This window comes from Danio rerio, chromosome 23, assembly GCF_052040795.2.
Source record: "Danio rerio strain M-AB ecotype USA chromosome 23, GRCz13ab, whole genome shotgun sequence".
In the NCBI taxonomy this organism is placed as follows: domain Eukaryota; kingdom Metazoa; phylum Chordata; class Actinopteri; order Cypriniformes; family Danionidae; genus Danio; species Danio rerio.
Genome location: NC_141043.1, coordinates 20,265,293 through 20,285,203, shown reverse-complemented (window position 1 = coordinate 20,285,203; position 19,911 = coordinate 20,265,293). Strand labels below are relative to the sequence as shown.

The 19,911-nt window shown below is 34.4% G+C and overlaps 1 protein-coding gene across 18 annotated transcripts in view; it reads right to left on the bottom strand.

Annotated features, from left to right (window-relative positions):
* Nucleotides 1-19,911, bottom strand: part of nol4lb (nucleolar protein 4-like b) — a 205,818-nt gene that overhangs the window by 122,885 nt on the left and 63,022 nt on the right. For 9 of the 18 annotated variants that reach the window (XM_087306227.1, XM_087306229.1, XM_087306233.1 and 6 more), the window contains exon 1: nucleotides 8,148-8,249. Coding sequence is in view for 8 of the 18 variants with exons in the window: in XM_087306217.1 (XP_087162343.1) it covers nucleotides 18,075-18,184 (110 nt within the window). In the remaining 10 variants the exon portion in view is untranslated. Of the gene's footprint in view, nucleotides 1-8,147; nucleotides 8,250-18,074; nucleotides 18,185-19,911 lie in introns of those variants that run through there. The other 9 variants (XM_087306217.1, XM_087306219.1, XM_087306218.1 and 6 more) reach the window with 2 other exon arrangements.

Sequence of the window (19,911 nt, the reverse complement as noted above, 5' to 3'; positions counted from 1 at the left end):
TGTGACTCATCTGTGAGTTGCTTTGACTCATTCAATAATAAAAAATAAAAATAAAAAAACAGCATGAGAGTCAATCATCCTCAAATCAGACTACACTGCTCAACTCTTTGTTGCTGTCTGCACAAGAGTGAATACATTTTGGTGAAAAATCATTCAGGCGACGTAGTGGTGCAGAAGGTAGTGCTGTCGCCTCACAGCAAGAAGGTCGTTGGTTCGAGCATCATCTGGGTCAGTTGACATTTTTGTGTGGAGTTTGCATGTTCTCCCTGGTTTCATCCAGGTGATCCGGTTTCCCCCACAGTCCAAAGACATGCGGTACAGGTGAATTGGGTTAAATTGTACGTAGTGTATGAGTGTGAGTGAGTGTGTATGGATGTTTCCCAGAGATGGATTGCAGAGATGGATCCGCTACATAAATTATATGCTGGATAAATTGATGGTTCATTCCGTTGTGGCGACCCAGACAGATTAATAAAAGAACTAAGACAAAAAGAAAATGAATGAATAAAAAAATAATTCGCACATACACTCACCGGCCACTTTATTACTTTGTTAGGTAGACTTGTTCAACTGCTTGTTAACCCAAATTTATAATCAGCCAATCACATGGCAGCAACTCAATGCATTTAGGCATGTAGACTTGGTCAAGACAATCTTCTGCAGTTCAAACCAAGCATCCGAATGGGTAAGAAATTAGATTTAAGTGACTGTTAACGTGGCATGGTTGTTGATGCCAAACAGGCTGGTCATAAACTTTTTTTTTATTTTATAAACCACTGATCTACTGGGGTTTGCATGCACAACCATCTCTAGGGTTTACAGAGAATGATCCAAAAAAGAGAAAGTATTCAATAAGCAGCAGTTCTGTGGGTGTAAATGCCTTGTTGATGCCAGAGGTCAGAGGAGAATGGCCAGACTGGTTCAAGCAGATAGAAAGGCAACAGAAACTCAAATAACCACTCGTTACAACCAAGGTATGCAAAAGAGCATCTCTGAATGCACAACTCATCCAATCTTGAGGCTACTGTCAGCTAAGAACAGGAAACTGAGACAGCAATTCACCAAAATTGGACAATAGAAGATTGGAAAAATTTTGCCTGGTCTGATCAGTCTTAACTTCTGCTGCGACATTCGAATAGCAGGGTCAGAATTTGCCGTAACAACATTATTCATCCTGCCTTGTATCAACAGTTCAGGCTGCTGGTGGTGGTATAATGGTGTGGGGGATATTTTCTTGGCACACTTTGGTACCAATTGAGCATTGTGTCAATGTCACAGCCTACCTGAGTATTGTTGCTGACCATGTCCATCCCTTTATGACCACAGGGTACCCATCTTCTGATGGCTACTACCAGCAGGTTAGCATGTCATAAAGCGCGAATCATCTCAGACTGGTTTCTTGAACATGACAATGAGTTCAATGTACTCAAATGGCCTCCAAAGTCACCAGATCCCAATCCAATAGAGCACCTTTGAGATGTGGTGGAACGAGAGATTACCATTATGGATGTGCAGCCATCAAATCTGCAGCAACTGTGTGAATGCTATCATGTAAATATGGACCAAAATCTCTGTGGAAATATTTCCAATACCTCGTTGAATCAATGCCATAAAGAATTAAGGCAATTCTGAAGGCAAAAAGGGGTCCAACCCGATACTACTATACCTAATAAAGTGGCCGGTGAGTGTATATTATCTTATTTAACTGCAAACCTAAAACTAAAATATGATAATTTTTAGTGCTGTTTAGTCAGAATATGTAAAAGCAATGTTAACCTGGCAAATATGAGCAAACTTTTCTGAACTTTATATTGTTGCATCAAGTACAGATGACAAAGTCCCTTTGAAATAAAGTATCTTTATGCTCAGAAACACAGAAAGCTTAAACATATAAAAACTTTACCAAAATACCAAATATTCAAAAACTACAGGATTTTGAATGCAATCTATCTATTTCCATCATGGTTAGAATATACAGATGCCATTCAGCCAAAGAAGTACCAGCTTTCTTTTGAGCAGAGAAGTCGCCCTAAGGACCGCTTTCAGACTTTAAATTAGTATGAAAAAGCACAGGCTGGCCTGCAGGGAGGCCTGACGTTCTGCTGGATGAGTCTTACATACAGTGAAGTGCTAGAAAAGCACAGAGCAGCAGAGAGGGCATTGGGGAGCCTGTGTGTCATATCCTAGATTCCTCCCTCAGGTCTAGGCACATGTTGCCCAAGAGGAAACGAGCCGTGAAAAGACAGGAAATTACACGGTGGGGGATCCATCATCAGCAGAGCAACTCATTGGTTAGTTGGATGCTCACATGGACTGTGAAAAAAACCCACAATAACAATCCAAACAAACATACTGGGTTTGGGCACTTAGATGTAATGATAATAGATTGCTCTGTGACACAGATGCACAGAAACAAGCAGAAATGATTAAGATCAAACCTGCTGTGTCTTATTGGGTAATCGGAATGCTATGACAAATCAAAAAAAAAAAAGTCCTGTAAAAGAAAATTTATAAGGGAAACCTTTAAACTGGTATGTAATGTAAATTGCAATGCTTTATAAAACTGTAATATGATGAATGCATGTAAACAGTGATATAGTTTCAACAAAAAAGCGAGACAATAATAAAGGCTAATGTGGATACTATTACATACTAAGGCCCAATCCCAATTCTACCCCTTAGCCCTTCCACTTACCTTATGCTAAACAGAATTGGGACACCCCACCCACATGGTTTCCGCTAGATTCATTCTGCCATGCGGGGGACACCAAAATTCATCCAGCCACAGCTACATTACATAGCTTCTCATTCAAGACATTCAGTCATTGTTGTTTTTTTAATAGTGGGTTATAATCGCACCAAAAAGCATTAAAAGGTAAGTGAATTAAAACAATGCAAGTTTCTCTGTAACGGTAGTAGTGCTGCGCTTTACTTGTTTAACCCTTCAAGGTGACGTGCTGAGAGACTGACGGGTGCGTGATGCGTGAGGCCAGCAAACACGGCGTAGCTTTCAGTTAACTGAACAGTTTCCATAATTATACCTTATTTATAGATAAAGTTTTGCATACAGTAACTTAATTGTGATGGAGTTTATTGCCGTTTCACTTTACTTCAGGACGAATTAATGCCGCTCATTGGGTCTATTGGAGAAATTCATAAATATTCCTAGCAAATCTTATAAATGTTGGAGACATACGTACTACATAAAGCATCGATCTGCACTTGAGTAACATATATTTTAGGGCTGCAAGAAGTTTTGTGCACGAGCAGAGAAAATCGGCATGCAAGAAAAAAGTGATTCTCCATTTGTTGAATTATTGAAATAACGCCATAGGTAGTTGGTATATTTGTGTAAAAAAGCTGGAAAAAATCCTAGAGGAAACACTGATCCCTATACGTAAACGTGCAAGGGAGGGGGGGGGTCCCAATTCTGTTTAGCATGAAGGTGTAAGGTTAAGGGAAAGGGCTAGATAGATAAAACAGACATTTTTCTTGACCACGCCTGAAACCAAGTCTGTATCCTAGAATCACATACTTACATACTATATAGTATGCTAAAAACAGTAAGCGTGAAGTACCCGGATGACTTACTAATTCCAGCAAGATTCTGAAGTGTGCATCGGATGGACACTACGCTATCCCATGATGCCCCGCAAGAGAATTTATGAATGGGAGTGAAGCAACGCAACTGACACGGGTAGTTCACTTGATCATGACAAAATGACGAATGTAGTACGTCTGAATTTCATTCATACTGTTCCCATTCATACTGTATAAAATGTACTTTTCTAACTGCTGAGTAGTACGTTTAAATTCAAATACAGTACCTACTAAGTAGTAGGCGGTTTCGGACACAGCCCAAAGGGTAAATGAATTTCCCAGAATGTACCACCAACAACGGCAGCGTGGCTGCACACGGAAGTAAGGAGATGCACAAATTAGAATTTTTAGTCATTATTACAACATTTTACATTTAACAAGCATATGTTTTAATACAATCATAACAGAATTTGTCTTTTACCATCATGCTTTTTATATAAAAAATTCTAAATAATAACTCTTGTACAGTAACGTTAGTCCCGCAACATACTTTCACATCTATCACTTGATGACACTTGAATACCCTGTCAGAAAAGTCTAGTGGGAATGAGCTTTTTACAGTGTCTGGTGTGGCCACGGTGTAAATACATAGTACATTTACGAGCTTATTGCCGCATTAAACTGTTATGATAACATGATATATGCCTTCAGTTCCTGTAGATAAATACCAAAAAATAACGCAACTGGAATAACTACAGCAGTCACCATCATCAATCTCATATTAAGTACGAGCTTGCGCTGACTTGTAATGACATGTGCGGGTGTTGTAGTGGTGTCCCATTTCTTAGGGGTCAAATTTAAAGCCCTTCCCCTTCACCCTGTGTTTTAAGGGCCAAGGGGAAGGGGTAGGGGAAGAGGTAAAAAACAGAATTGTGATTGGGCTTAACAGTGACAGTACTCAGCTTGCAATATCACTGACAAAAAAAGACAAGACTAAAACAGATAAACAAAATATAATAAAGAAAAAGTAAAATTATAGAAATACATATATTTTTGTTGTATTTTTGATCAATAAATGTAGCTTTGGTAAGCAGAAAGTTCTTTCAAGATACAGTATATGTATCACTCAATGTGTATCATTCTCAAAGTGGTGTTTGAAGGGCTTGTTCACCCAAAAGTTATATTCTGCCATCATGTACTCAAATTCTCTTGTTCAAAACCTATTTGAGCTCCTTTCTTCTGTTGAGCACAAAGATCTGAAAAATGCTGGCTGCTAAAACCCATTCACTTCCATAATAATTTTATTCCTACTATGAAAGTCAATGTGCATCTAGTATCCTTCAAAATATCTTATTTTGTGTTCAGCAGAAGAAAGAATGCATAAATGTTTAAAACCACATGCGGAAGAATAAATGATGAGATAATTGTAAGCATTTTTGTGAACTATCCCTTTAATGAGTCATTTTTTACTCTGGAATAACATTCAAAACAAAAATGTGTGCATTAATAGAGTAAATAGCGTCAATTTAAATTTCACGTTGACTTTAAGATACGACACGTCCCATCTGCAGAGATGTGAGAACAAGTGGTCATACAGACCCATGGGACACTAAAACAGTGGCGCTGAGAAAGACGCGCATCGCGAGGCTCCAGATGGGAATTTTGATGTGTCTTGTAATAGCTGGAGAAGAGCAGAGGATGGTACAGACCCTCTCGGAGAGCCAAGAAGCAAAAGAGACAGTCATTGGAATACCGCAGGGACAATACAAAGAACAATAGATTCAAGCTGAGAAAGGCAGAGGGGGAGAGAATAAGGAGAACAAGCAGAAGGGAACAGAAAAAAAAATGGGAGAGGATGAGTTTGACTATTTAGATGCCTATAAAGCACGAGGAGGAGGGAGAGAAGGAGCGAGGGAGATCCTCACTGCCGAACAGCTTGGCTTTAGGGAGGGATTATGGCTCACAGAGCTTCCCTTCTGCTGGACAGTGTGACGTGGGGGTCAGGAAAAGTGATTTTATTTTGGTAGGCTTTATCCTTGTGAAGCTCTGGCAGAAGGCAGAGGATGATAAAGGCGGTTTTAAAGCCTTTAACCCTTCGTCAACCCTCTTCGCTCTTTATTTATAAAGCCATTAAACAAAAAAAATGTAAGAGGCTCTGTAAAATGTGAGAAAAAGTACTGAAAAAATGAATTGTGTATCATGCCAAAATGAGGTGATGTGGAAAAAAAGTTAAGAAAAAAATAAATTTTGGCATTTGACTCAAGTGTCACATTTCTCTGGTTCTTAGACGCCCACATCAGTCTGCAAATCACCTGCCAGAGGCACAGAAGAGCAGAAGAGACAGAAACAACTCCGGAATATCTGCTGAGCTGTCTATGAATTGTGCAAAACGATGCAGAGTAACTTTTTCTTGGAAAGATTTTTATTTTTTATTTTTTGCAATACTTGTTCACACGAGAGTACAATGTCTATCAATATAAAAGTGTCTTTATTTTAAAGATTTTTATAGTGACTCAAAGCAGTAGTGTGTGAAATGGTATCATACACACCCTAAAAAGATCATCAAAGGCATAAATCTCTGAAATGTAATGATGCAAAAAGCACTTTGTGAGATCTGTGAGTTAGCAAGCGGTTCTCTGGTTTCAGGCCATCATGCGATATAACGACGACAGCCTGCAGAACCAGCTTTGCCAGATCTACACAAAACCCACAACAAAAACGCTTCAAAGTGTATGCCAGACACATTTTGAATAAAACACAGTTATCCAATAAGAACAGTTATACCACTGAATCTTGTTCTGCAGCTTCCTAATCAACAAGCAATATGTGTTTAAAACAAGTTCTCATAGTTAAGTGCACATTTATAATTGAAGAGTTTAGATGCAAAAACCTCTGAAAGCCATTTGATATTTTCTTCTAAAATTTGTATTTTTCTTCAACTCTTGTGTGTTGGCTCAGTAATTGTACATCTATAGTGACGAATAAGTTCTTTTCATTGCCTTTCAAGTGAAATAACGGAACATAAACGTAGGTGGTTGAGAAAAATTCTCATTATAGGAGAACATTTCAGATGGCATTTAGAGGTTTTTGCATCCGTACTCTTCAATTGTTCAGCAAAAGCGCATTGAGGAAGTGGATATTTAATCCAATATATCATGTTGTCTGTACAATTGTCCAGGAAAATTCTCACCATTAAAGCTTCTAACAAGCTGATCTGACGTGAATCTATTCATACAACATAAAATGAAAAAATATTACTATATTATCAGTTCATAAAGCTACAATTCATACTTTCAATAAACTAGAACAATGTCATGATCCATAAACAATTTCCAAAACAGCCTGAAGATTCTCATATTTATATGCTATTCTCACATTTTCCTATATCTGCAGTGTTTTTACAAGGAGAGGACTTTGCATAAAGTCTACTCAATGTCCTACACATATTTTTCCCACATATATATGGGACATTCTACCAGAAATGTACATTTTCACTTATAAAAAATGTGACAGGGCCTGACTTAAGCTTGTCCTCCTTAAAAAAAAATTACACAAAACAAGCATAAATCATACAATTCAATGATAGAAAGCACCCTTGATCATTGTCAGCTTCTTCTCCGTCAAATGATGTCATTTCCGAGTCATAGCATTGCACACATTTTCTGTTAAATTTAATGCAAATGTTAAAGGACAGGCAGAAACATGGGGACAATTGTCAATTTATTTGCATTAAATATTTCTAGTATTTATTGGAGGAATTTATTCATAATGTCATGTTTGTAATATGTTGTTGTGAATGACAACAACTTAAACTTGCTGTTTCTGAAGTATTTTTTTCTAAATTACAGTTTTTAACATAACAAAACTATTAGTAGGTTCAATTTGGCGGAGGACAATGACAACGACAGGGTTTGTACAAATTGTAAAGTCTTTTTAATAAAGACAACATCTGAGAACCAAATGAATCACATATTATTTTACAAAACAACTCACAGAAATCAAACATTAGTCCATTTTAGAAATTTGTGGGATGAAATACTCTTTATACACTGTATTTGTGTTTTTATTTTAGGGACTGATAATGTACTTTTCTAGTAGAATGTCCCATATCTGAACATAATAAGGTAAATTCACGCATCTGTCAGCATACGTGCGTGGAAGATCAATAATGCATCAAGCGTGCAGATATGACAGCCACAACTAAATAAAAGCTGACTAATGGTAAACAAATCTTAAGCGTCTACAGTCGCTATCCTGTTGCCAAGGTATCCCTACTGCGACTCGTTAAACATAAAAACCCCACTTCATAAATAATACTAAATTCCGTCAGCAAATTATACAGTTAAACTTGACCGGCAAACGCGCTGCGTGTTTGTACAGGGTATAACCATCTTAATAAACAACACTCATTTGAACTGTGCAACTTTACGTTACATATGTCATAACTCTGAATTAAAAGCCTTATTGAACAAATAAACACAAATAACGACCTTCTCACGCGCTCCTTGCAGCACCAGTCAACAAACCGCCGTTTTCAGTTGAAGGGAAATCCGTAATATGTTGCTATTTAAAATAATGAAGTCATGCCAGTCTAATTGAATCCTTACCTTCGCGGGTGTGCTGTTAATATTCTTCTAGGGTCTCCCCTCGTTGCAGAGCCCCTCTCCTCTCCACTCTCTCTATCCGTTTAATATCGCTACAATATCTGTGCGCGGTCGCGAGAGCCTCTCCAGCAAGCAACCAGCCCGAAGACGGAGGCGGGACCGCGCACTCCGACGTCACGCGCCTGATATAATTACTGTACAGTGAGGGGACAGAATCACCAAAATCACTTTACAGCAGTTCACATCTCCTCCTTTCTGCCTCCATCTTACTTCACTCCACTGAATTCATATTAAATACAAACAAGAATCGGGACAGTTTTCCTACATAGCCTATATCAATTTTCCATCGTGATACTGTTCCTATTACCCAGTTAACATCACACACATGCACACACTCATATAGCCTACACACACACACACACACACACACACACACACACACACACACACACACACACACACACACACACACACACACACACACACACACACACACACACACTTTGATTCATGAATCACTAATGGAGCCCTCAAGAGAAGCACACACATTCAAAGGAAAAGGAAAATACAGTTTTGTGGCTTATAATGCAAACTGTACATAACAGCAATTATATTGTTCTTAAGTTATATTTAGATTGATGCTCGGAGATTGAATGTATTACTGTATTTTAAGTGACAATCATAGCATATTTTTGCAATGCCAAAGTTGTGTGTTCAATTCATAGTGAAATCAAGAACTAGAGATAAAATAAACATAAAATCTGAACTTTCAATGCATCGTATGTCAATATGGGTAAAAGAATCAGATAAATTCATTAATATAAATGAAAATTTGACTAATAAATAACATAAAAATTGTTCAAAAATGTTCTACACAATAAAATATATAAAATGATAAATCAAACTAAGTACAAAGTAAAATGAATAATGAAAAATAAATAAGTAAGTTTAAAAACTGAATACAGGAAATACAGTGCTAAAATAAATTTTAAAATGGAATAAGTGATGTAATGGTGTTATAGCTAATAATAATAATAAAGTGATATTAATAATAAATTAATATTTTAGATCAATTAAAAGTGTTTAATTATTAGTAAGCTATATGTTTTATAATCTATATAGACACCTGTTTTAAATTTTAGGATTAATATCCCATATACACGTTTATATAAAATATAACATAGAAATATGACATTTTATAATTGATTATATATGACACATGTCAAAATAAATGCATACTCAAAAATGCATTAGCAATTAGCCAAAATAATCATGTTAACAGAAAAATCCCCACTTTTAAAACTCTAGTTGTGTATAAAATAAGCCAGCAAATGTGAGGCAGCTTTGTGCAGCTAGTAAGGGTTGTTAGTTAGCAGAAAGAATTGCTTGGTAAATCTGCCACCTACAGACAAAATGGCACAATACAGCTATTTTTTAATAGGAACAAATGACATTCACATTCACTCACACTGTAAGACTTGCCACCTCTGCCATATTTAACACTACTAATATTTCAGCGTGACAATGAACAACATACATTTAACACTTACAAACAACAGCAAAACCGAAGACAGCCTTATAAGAAAACATTGACTATTCATGTATTGCATGAAAATGTAAACCTTGATGGAATAAAATCTATAATCAGGAATCTATGACAATATTAATATGAAAAAGACTGCAATAAATATAAAGATTGCAAGGATACTTGATTACGGCAAGTCAAATATTAACAAGACACATTTTACACAGCAACTGCTGATTAAAGGGTCTTTGTATTAATTTTTAATAGTCCAAGTCAACAGAATAAAACATCCACTATATGCCAGAAATACATAACAGTAGATTTAAAAAGATAAAGAAAAAAAGAGGGATGAAGATAAGCTTTAAAAATTAACATGAGACAATCTACAGCGGTAGGGAACGAGCCACGTCTCCCTTCAAAAATATTTTTCAGTTTAAACAATAACAAACCGTCACTAGAAATCAGTTTCCTATTGAAAATACAATTTCAGTTCCCTTTTTACTGTAATTTGAATTTACAGCAAAATAAAATTAAAAAAGTTTACAATGAATAGACGTTTAAGCCAATGGATAAACATGCACTGCAACACCAACATTCATTCATTTTCTTGTCGGCTTAGTCCTTTTATTATTCCGGGATCGCCACAGCGAAATGAACCGCCAACTTATCCAGCAAGTTTTTACGCAGCGGATGCCCTTCCAGCTACAACCCATCTCTGGGAAACATCCACACACATTCATTCACACACACACACACTCATTCACTACGAACAATTTAGTCTACCCAATTCACCTGTACCGCAAGTTTTTGGACAGTGGGGGAAACCGGAGCACCCGGAGGAAACTCACGCGAACACAGGGAGAACATGCAAACTCCACACAGAAACGCAAAGGCTCGAACCAGCGACTCAGTGACCTTCTTGCTGTGAGGCGACAGCACTACCTACTGCGTGTATACACACACACACACACACACCCCAATGGCTCTTAAAAATTGTATTTGCCAAAAAATCAGAAATGGCTTTTTGCTATAAAAAAAGGGTTCCCGACCCCTGGTCTAATATATGTAGGCAAATCTTTCAACAATTCTTAACACTTTTACCCAGAAATATTAGACCAAACACTTCCAAATACAACAGAACATAACACACTATATACTGTAAATTAGGTCGGTGATTTTATTAATGGTAAAAAGTTATAAAAATGTGCTGTAAAAATCCATAACCTGCTTAACTGTACTTTTCCTTAATGTATATTATGAATAACCATAATTTCTCTTGCCCATAATTCCCTGCATGACACGTCACTTTTATGCTTTTTCGTTGACATAACTATGGTTGTATTTAGTTTTTTTACAGTTACCTTATGAAAATTAGAGTTTTATGTTACATGTAACTTTGATATAAAATGTTTATTACATTACTTTAAATTTATCTTTGCTACTATGCTAGGGTTTAATAGTTGTGTGAATGACACCGGGACCCTTCTACAGTATATATTAGTATGTTTCCCTGCTTGTGCTTTGTAAAACCTAACAGTGAGAATCACCAAATGAAATAAATTAGTTTAACTTCATTAATATTTTTTGAATCAACGAAAACTAGTTTTGGTAACTGATTATATTAAACAGAACTCAAAGCAAATGAGTTTTAAATGAATTAATAATATTTTTGTGTGTTAACTTAATTTAAATTCTAAAAGCAATACTAAACCATTTGAGCAGTTATACAGTTGCTTGGATCTAATTCATTTAAATAATTGAACTAATAGTGATTTGATAACTGAACTTATTTAAGTTACTAATACTCTACTGTAAATGTTTGACAATATTAACACAAATGATATATTTGCGACTCATATTATGTATGTTACTCAATATATAGTACCGTATTTATAAGTTAACAGTACTCAAACCATTTTGTTTCAAAACTTAAATGGTTTGCAGCAATCAGTTTCCTCAAAGAGTTTGAGATAACTTATCAGGTTTTATAGTGTGAGAAAAGTTGTATGTGATGAGCTGTGGTTCATTGTAAGTCTTTCCTATTCACACCTGTATATGGTTGTGTTTTTGTCTGTCTAACAAAGCTACATTGTTCAGATTATAGTACTTCAAAGCATTGGTGTATGACAATAAATGAATGAACGGCTACGGTAATTTTAGTGACGGTAAGGTAGACGTTTCTTTTACAGTTTATATTCCAACCATATATTGTACAGTAAATTACAGAAACCACAGCTGCCATTTACGGACGGACGGACGGACGGACGGACGGACGGACGGACGGACGGACGGACGGACGGACGGACGGACGGACGGACGGACGGACGGACGGACGGACGGACGGACGGACGGACGGACGGACGGACGGACAGACAGACAGACAGACAGACAGACAGACAGACAGACAGACAGACAGACAGACAGACAGACAGATAGATAGATAGATAGATAGATAGATAGATAGATAGATAGATAGATAGATAATCAGACAGACAGATCATTTATGCATGTAAAAGTAAAGCTAATAAGAAATAAATTTGATCATCTGTTATCTATGACAGTAGCGCACCAACATCATTTGCAAGAATATTTGATAATCTCACACCTTTCCCCAGAGTAGAGAGAAAGAGCTAAGGGAGGAAAGAGCATGAAATGAGTTTCCTGAAGAGGAGAAACAGCAAATGGGGAAAAGAAGGCCATAAAGGATAATGAAGATCCCCTCTCTGCTTAATCTCCTCCATCCCCCTCTGCAGCCTGCAGGAAGGATGCTGCTAATTTCCTTCTTTATTGAATTGAGCTGGACACTCGCGTCCTGCAGGGCCGATCGAGACACATCCTCTGCTCCTGTGCTCAGCCCAGGGCCTCTCCGTTAATTACTCTGCTTATTTGTGCCATTTGCACAGTTTCTGAGTTGCTTTTTTTGCCATTTCTACTGTATATCTCAGCACTTAGTCTGTGCGTCTTACTCTGGCTTTCTCCATCAGCCTCTTGGCACTTTGGGGAAAATAAAATAGAGCCTTTAATGATGAAAGGAGGAACTTAACCTTCAAAATGATCATCCTCCAGCTTTAGAAAGTAAAATATACAGTATACTCTATATTCATTTAATTATTCTAATTACCAATATTTTCAATATTTTTTTATAATGTTAGCAAACTTATTATTAAAAAGGAATGCTTTACAATTTTTCAAATCTTTTTTTTATTTTTTAGCAAGAAAAAAAAAATTTTATTGTGTCTTAATATTTTTTGTGTCTTTTTATTAAACCTAATTGCAAATTTAGACTAAATTTACTTGTATTATATCAGATACAGAGTGGGGGAAACGAGTATTAAACACGTCGTTTTTTATCTTGGAAATAATAACATTTCTAAAAGAACTGTTGATATTGAATCAAATCAGATTTAGCTCAAATTAATAAAAAGCATCAAATTAAAACAAAACAAAAATCTGAAAAATGAGTTGTGTGTAATAACAATGAGATGACACAAGGAAAAAGTACTGAACTACTGAAATGTATTTAATACTTAATATAAAAGGCTTTTGGGGGGGGGGGCTGGCAGCATAAATACGCCTCTCACATGGAGAATGAAGTCATGCATTGCTCAGGTGTGAGTTTTTTCACAGACTTCAACTCAGTGTAAAAATCTTGATGTTTCTGTGGGTCATCTGAAATATTTAATTTGTGTTTTCTATTGAATTCAAGTCATGTGATTGACTGGGCCATTCTACAGCTTGATTTTCTATATCTGAAAGCATTAGAGAGTTTACTTGGCTGTGTTTTAGATCATTGTCCTGCTGAAATGTCACCCTGGATGTTAGACTGAAGCAGCTGATATTAATTTACAATGATGAAGGGCAGATTGTTGCTGAAGAACTGCCGAGAGATATCAGCTGCTGTCTGGGCCTCCACTGCCTTTCTACACCTCTCTTTCTTCACGTGTTCATCCGTGTGTCATTTCATTTTATTATGCAGAACTTAATTTGTAAACAAATTAAATTTGGTTTCTTTGCCTATATGAATTCCTATGGTAGTTACCATTATCCGGGGAAAATTTAAAGTTAACAGCAAATTCTGAAAGAATTTGTCCCATGTTCGATACGTATTTCCCCTAATGTATCTATAATAACAGTAATATATAGTAGTATTTATAGTAGAGGCTAGTTAGATTAGAACAAAATGTTGTATTGTAGATAAGCATGAATATTAATTAATATCTTAATATTAAATAATTATCAAATCAAATGATCAGCTCATATCAAAATTATGAGGTAACTCTTGAGGTAAAGCAGGCCAAAATCCTGAGTATGCCAAAGGTGCATGTCTTTGTCATGTATTGAATACATTTTTATTGATAATGTTACCTAATAATCTAAATAATATTTCTACATTAATAGTTTTAAAACATCATATATATATATATATATATATATATATATATATATATATATATATATATATATATATATATATATATATATATATATATATATATATATATATATATATATACTGTATATATATGAAGCTCAGTAATATTTTCAATACCAGTAATTTTGTCCATATATATTCTGGTCAACTTTGTTACACTGATTATAAAACAGCATAACAATCTGTTAAGCACTGATAGAAAAAAAAAAACAATAAAAAAACAACCAAAAAAAAAAAAACGTAACTTCATAGGATGTCACTTCATCTGGTGGGAAACTCTGGAAGGCATTGAGCCATGTCATTTTTATTCTTCTCTTGTTAATTTGTGCAAAATGTTTAGGATATATCAGTATTAGAATAATCATATGTCAACTCAGTTATTGTGCTATTTCAGTGAATATTTCATTTACTAGTAAAAATAATATGATTAAAATACATTGACATGTGGCTTTGGAGTTAGAATCTTTAGCTAAGCACAAAATATAGGAAAACGTCAACCCATTAGTCATCACATTTAAGCAGTTTGCATTATTATTTTACAATAAAAAAAGATTCAGTTTACTTTAAACGACACATTTTTGTATGTCATTCCGGTCTAATCAATTTGAATGGAATTCTGGAATGAGTTTCCTCAACACACGCACAAACACGCACTTCCGGTCTGCTCCTCACAATTTTCTCTAAGCGAAACCTTCTTACATAAAAACAAGGTATGCGTTTCCAAACATAGATTTCTAAGTATTGTGGGCTTTTATATTAGGACGCTTGATACAAAAGAATCTTGGAAGAATTTTCTCAGCAAATTGGAAGCAAATGACTGCAGTGCGCAGGTAGACTCTGTAATGAGAGGAAATCAAACTTCAGCATGTCTTGTCCCGCATCCAGCACACAATAACAGGAAAATGGAAGCAAAATACGGAGTATAAAACGATTTTATATGCACCGAGGTGGAAAAGACCAGTAGACCAGGGTCAATGCTGATTCAGACAGGTTTTTACAGCAGTGAAAAGGTATTTTAGAACCCTGTTATTAATAGTTGGTCTAGTAATAATGTTACATCGAGTATTTTTGTATGGAAATGTGTTTGTATTTTTGGAGTATCTCTATGGATGAAAAGACATGATCTGCATCCAGCTAGTGAGAATCCTATTGCTCATCCGCAAATAGATTGGTTTCTGGTTTATGTGAAAAAGCCCTCCCCAACTCTAGAAGTAGCCGATTGCATGGCGTTCTGTTTTGATGTTTTGTTTTTGACTCTGTTTGCTTTGAATCTGTTCCTAGTCATGCAAACTATACCCACCGAGGCTGATTTATTGTATGCATGTTATGAGAAGCAGGGAGTGAGATGTTTTACTCATTCTGTAGTTCGGATATTTGTTTTTGGATTAGGATGTGAATATATTTTTCTTCTTGTTATTTACATTTTTATCAGGTAATAAATAGATTATTTTGTTTGTTATTTTGGCTTTTAATAAATCCCTGTTATTGTTAATACTTCATTAATCTTATTGTTTGTAAATAAATTTATATATTTCTTTTCTAAAATATTGCTTGAAAATGTAAAAAATAATAAAATATTTTTTTATGTTTTTGTATGTGATCGCCTCTAGATAGATGGTCATAACAATATCTTAATGTTGTTTAAAACTATGCTTTGTATGTTTTGTCATCTTAAAGGGTACCTATTAATTCTCTTTTTAAAATATAGAAGACAAGTCTCTGAGGTCCCTAGAGTGTGTAAGTAACGTTTTAGAACAAAATACAGCACCGAAGATTTTTTTATAACTCTTTGAAACTGCCCCTTTTAGGCTTTGATCCAAATTGTAATTTTGATGACTGTTCCTTTAAATTAAAATGAGATTGTCCACCCACCCCTTTTTTCAAATGCCTAAGCCCCAGCATAGAGGCAGATTTAAAAACAGGACTAATGATATCTGTGTAAAAAACTGACAATGTCAAAAAAGTGTCTCAGAAGAAGGTCTGTGGTGACTATGGTGTTCATTTGTGCATCCTAAAACTCAACATTTATAATGCCTCTTAGTCACTGACACTATCTTCAGCAGGTATGGTGCTAAAACTCAAATGGCGGACAACTGCTTCTCACTTAGGAATGTTTGAAAGAGAGATTGACTTTCCCCCTCTGATGACTTGTACAAAGAAAAGATGTTAATCAAATTGTGTCCGCAGTTTTAATAAAGTGTGATTTTTAAAGATAGAATTAATACAGTTTTACCATTAGAGACTGGCTATTTTCACACACTGTTGTCGCACAAGTTTTTTTTAACCCCTTATAAAAGTAATTTTTGCATAATTGATCCCCTTTAAAACACAAAGATGAGTTTTAAATGAATCAAACTAAATACATTTAGTTTAAATAAATACTCTTAGTGTAGCTTTTTTATTATGTTGTTTTTCTATTATTTTTCATATAAATTAATCTTAAATAAAAATGGAATAAAATTATATATTAAATAAAATGATATACTAAATTAAAATATAAAATTGAATAAATAGTACATTTAGCCAAAAAATAATATGTATACATTATATAAATGATGCACATGTTGTTTTTAGAAATAATAAATTAATAAAATCAAGCAAAGAAACTGGCAGAGTCACTGAATACATCCAATTCTGAGGAAAACTTGCAGCATTTTTTGAAAACAAACTTTCAAATGAAGTAAGAGCTGAAGATATTTGTCTGTGTGTGTGTGTGTGCAAACTGGCTTAATGGAGTTTGCCTTTCTCCGTTAAGATTGGCACTCTACCGGTTCTCTCACACCTGAGCTAATTAGCCAGCTGCTCAAGACACACTTGTTAATTAGACGGGAACTAACCGACTGCCATTCCTTCAAAACAGCACACAAACTCACATCCACCCACAGCTGACCACAGTTCATCATCCTGCACATTACAGACACTGCTGAAATAAAAATAAATAAAAATAAAAATAAAAAAAAATAAAAACCTCAACCTAAGTAAAATGCCTGCTGTCAATATTTAAAATAAAATCAAAATAATAAATTTATAAATGTAAAAATAAAATCTAAAATTAAAATATTAAAATAATAAATGTATACATTTAAAATAAAATCTAAATTTAAATATTAAAATAATGTATAAATTAAAAATAAAATCAAATTTAAAATAATAAATGTATACATATAAAAAAAATTAAATATTAAAATAATGAATGAATAAATTGAAAATAAAAACTAAATTAAAATATTAAAATAATGAATGTATAAATTTTAATTAAATTCTAAATTAAAATATTAAAATAATTAATGTAATAATTTAAAATAAAATATATATTAAAATATTAAAATAATACATTTATAAATTTAAAATAAAATCTGAAATTAAAACATTAAAATAATAAATTATTTTATTAAATATATTAAATATTTTATTTAACATGCACAATGAAGCAAAATGTTTATTTTTAGTTATAAAAGCATAATTTAAAAATCAATAAAAAATTAAATGCAATGATTTTAGCAGCAATTATTCAAATGAAGAAATAATTCTTTTCGGCTTAGTCTCTTTTTTAAACTGGGGTCGCCACAGCGGAATGAACCGCCAACTTATCCAGGATATGTTTTATGCAGCGGATGCCCTTTCAGCCTTTCCCATCACTGGGAACAATAATGTATAATGTTCTTTAATAATGCAAGTAATAAAAATGTCCAACTAAAAAAATGTCGAAAGTATATAAACTGTGAATTTCAGCACATTGGAGGCAGTCCCTGAAATGCACAGGGCAACAAGAACAAAATGGTGACTACACAGTGCTGTCCAATAAAAATAAATAAACACAAACTCAAGCAAAAAAAAGGCCTGCTGTCAGTAAAGCACAACGCCCACAGTGATTTCTGCACCATCTGGATGGACTGAAAAGGACGCTCATGCCAGCACACTGACTTGTATATGTCAGCCAGTGCACCCACAGGTTAGAGAAGTGTGTTTTTACCTGCTCGTTGTTGTTCATGCACTGCAGTTTCTTCTGCTTCAGGTATGTTGTGGTAAGAGGCATGTTGTAGTCTATAAGATCAGCTGCCAAAGAACTCGGCTGGTTATTCTCTGAGAAAAAAAACATAAGACAAAGAGAAAGAAAAAGTGAGGCCACATAAACTCACTTATTATGAAAGAAATCTGCTGTTTATTAATTGAATTGTTTTTAACTATTTAGACACATTTACATTTAAAGTCAAAATTATTAGCCCCCTTTTGATTTTTTATTTCTTTTTTAAATATTTCCTAAATGATGTTTGACAGAGCAAGGAAAAACAGTATGTCTGATAATGTTTTTTCTTCTGGAGAAAGTCTTATTTGTTTTATTTTGGCTAGAATAAAAGCAGTTTTTAGTTATTTAAAAGCCATTTTAAGGACAATATTATTAGCCCCTTTAAGCAATATATTTTTTTCGATTGTCTACAGAACAAACCATGATTATACAATAATTTGCCTAATTACGCTATCCTGCCTAGTTAACCTAATTAACCTAGTTAAGCCTTTAAATGCACTGGCGCCGTTGACCTGTGGTGTGAAGAGACCCCCCCCCCCCCCCCCCCTCATAATTCTGAAGTGCTTTGGGTGTATGGCCACATACACGATAAATGCACTACATAACATAAATACACATTATATTACATATATAAGTTATTAGAATTGAGTTATTACAACTATTATGTTTAGAAATGTGTTGAAAAAATCTTCTCTTCGTTAAAAAGAAATTGGGGGGGGAATAAACAGGGGGCTAATAATTCTGACTTCAAACTGTACATATACTATTAAGATTCACTCATTGTGATGCATTTATTTATTTATTTGCATTTAATTATTTATTTATTTACTTTAAATTTTTTTAGGCACCAATATATATTCTTTTAAAGTACCAATATGTACCTTTTGAAAAGTGACAGATTGTGGACCTTTATTTCTGAAAGTGTACAAGATTATTTAAACATTTAAAAAACAATTTAAGATGATTAAATTTAATAAAACTACCAAAATTAAAAGGTTATGTTTACATAAAACCTCACAATGATGCCATCACAAAAGCTTTAAGTCCATGCTTTTTATGTTTTCTCTTATACACTCCTGTGAAACAGACTAATATTAAAGAAAAACATTCATTTTAAAATGAGACTTCACTTCTTTCCAATTAGTTTTTTTTCCTCAATAAGAGGTTAGATTTTTGTGAATTGAAACTCTTTGTTAAAAATTATTTTGCATTATTTAACATTAACAATGGATTCAGATTGCTATAAATTATTTTTTTGTTGTATGTCCTTCCAGTTCAAGAAAACATGCTCGAAATTGGCCTGCAATTCTAGAATGAGTCACACACGCACACACACACACACACACACAATATATAATAACAATGTAATTTAGCACAGATGATGAAATATATTTTCTGTAATTTTATATACATACAAATTTATTCTTGAGTTAGCATTTATTTTAATAAAAGTAACAAGATTTATATGATTAACTTTTGGGGTTTTAGTTAAATGATAAACCTGAATGCAAATAATGAATCCAAGATTCTATTCTATTCTATTCTATTCTATTATTCATTCATTCATTTTCTTTTTGGCTTAGTCCCTTTTTAATCTAGGGTCGCCACAGCGGAATGAACCACCAACTTATTCAGCATATGTTTTACGCAGCGGATGCCCTTCCAGTTGCAACCCGTCATAGGAACACAACCATACATTCTTGCATTCACACACATATACTACGGACAATTTAGCTTACCCAGTAACCTGTACCACATGTCTTTGGACTTGTGGTGGAAACCG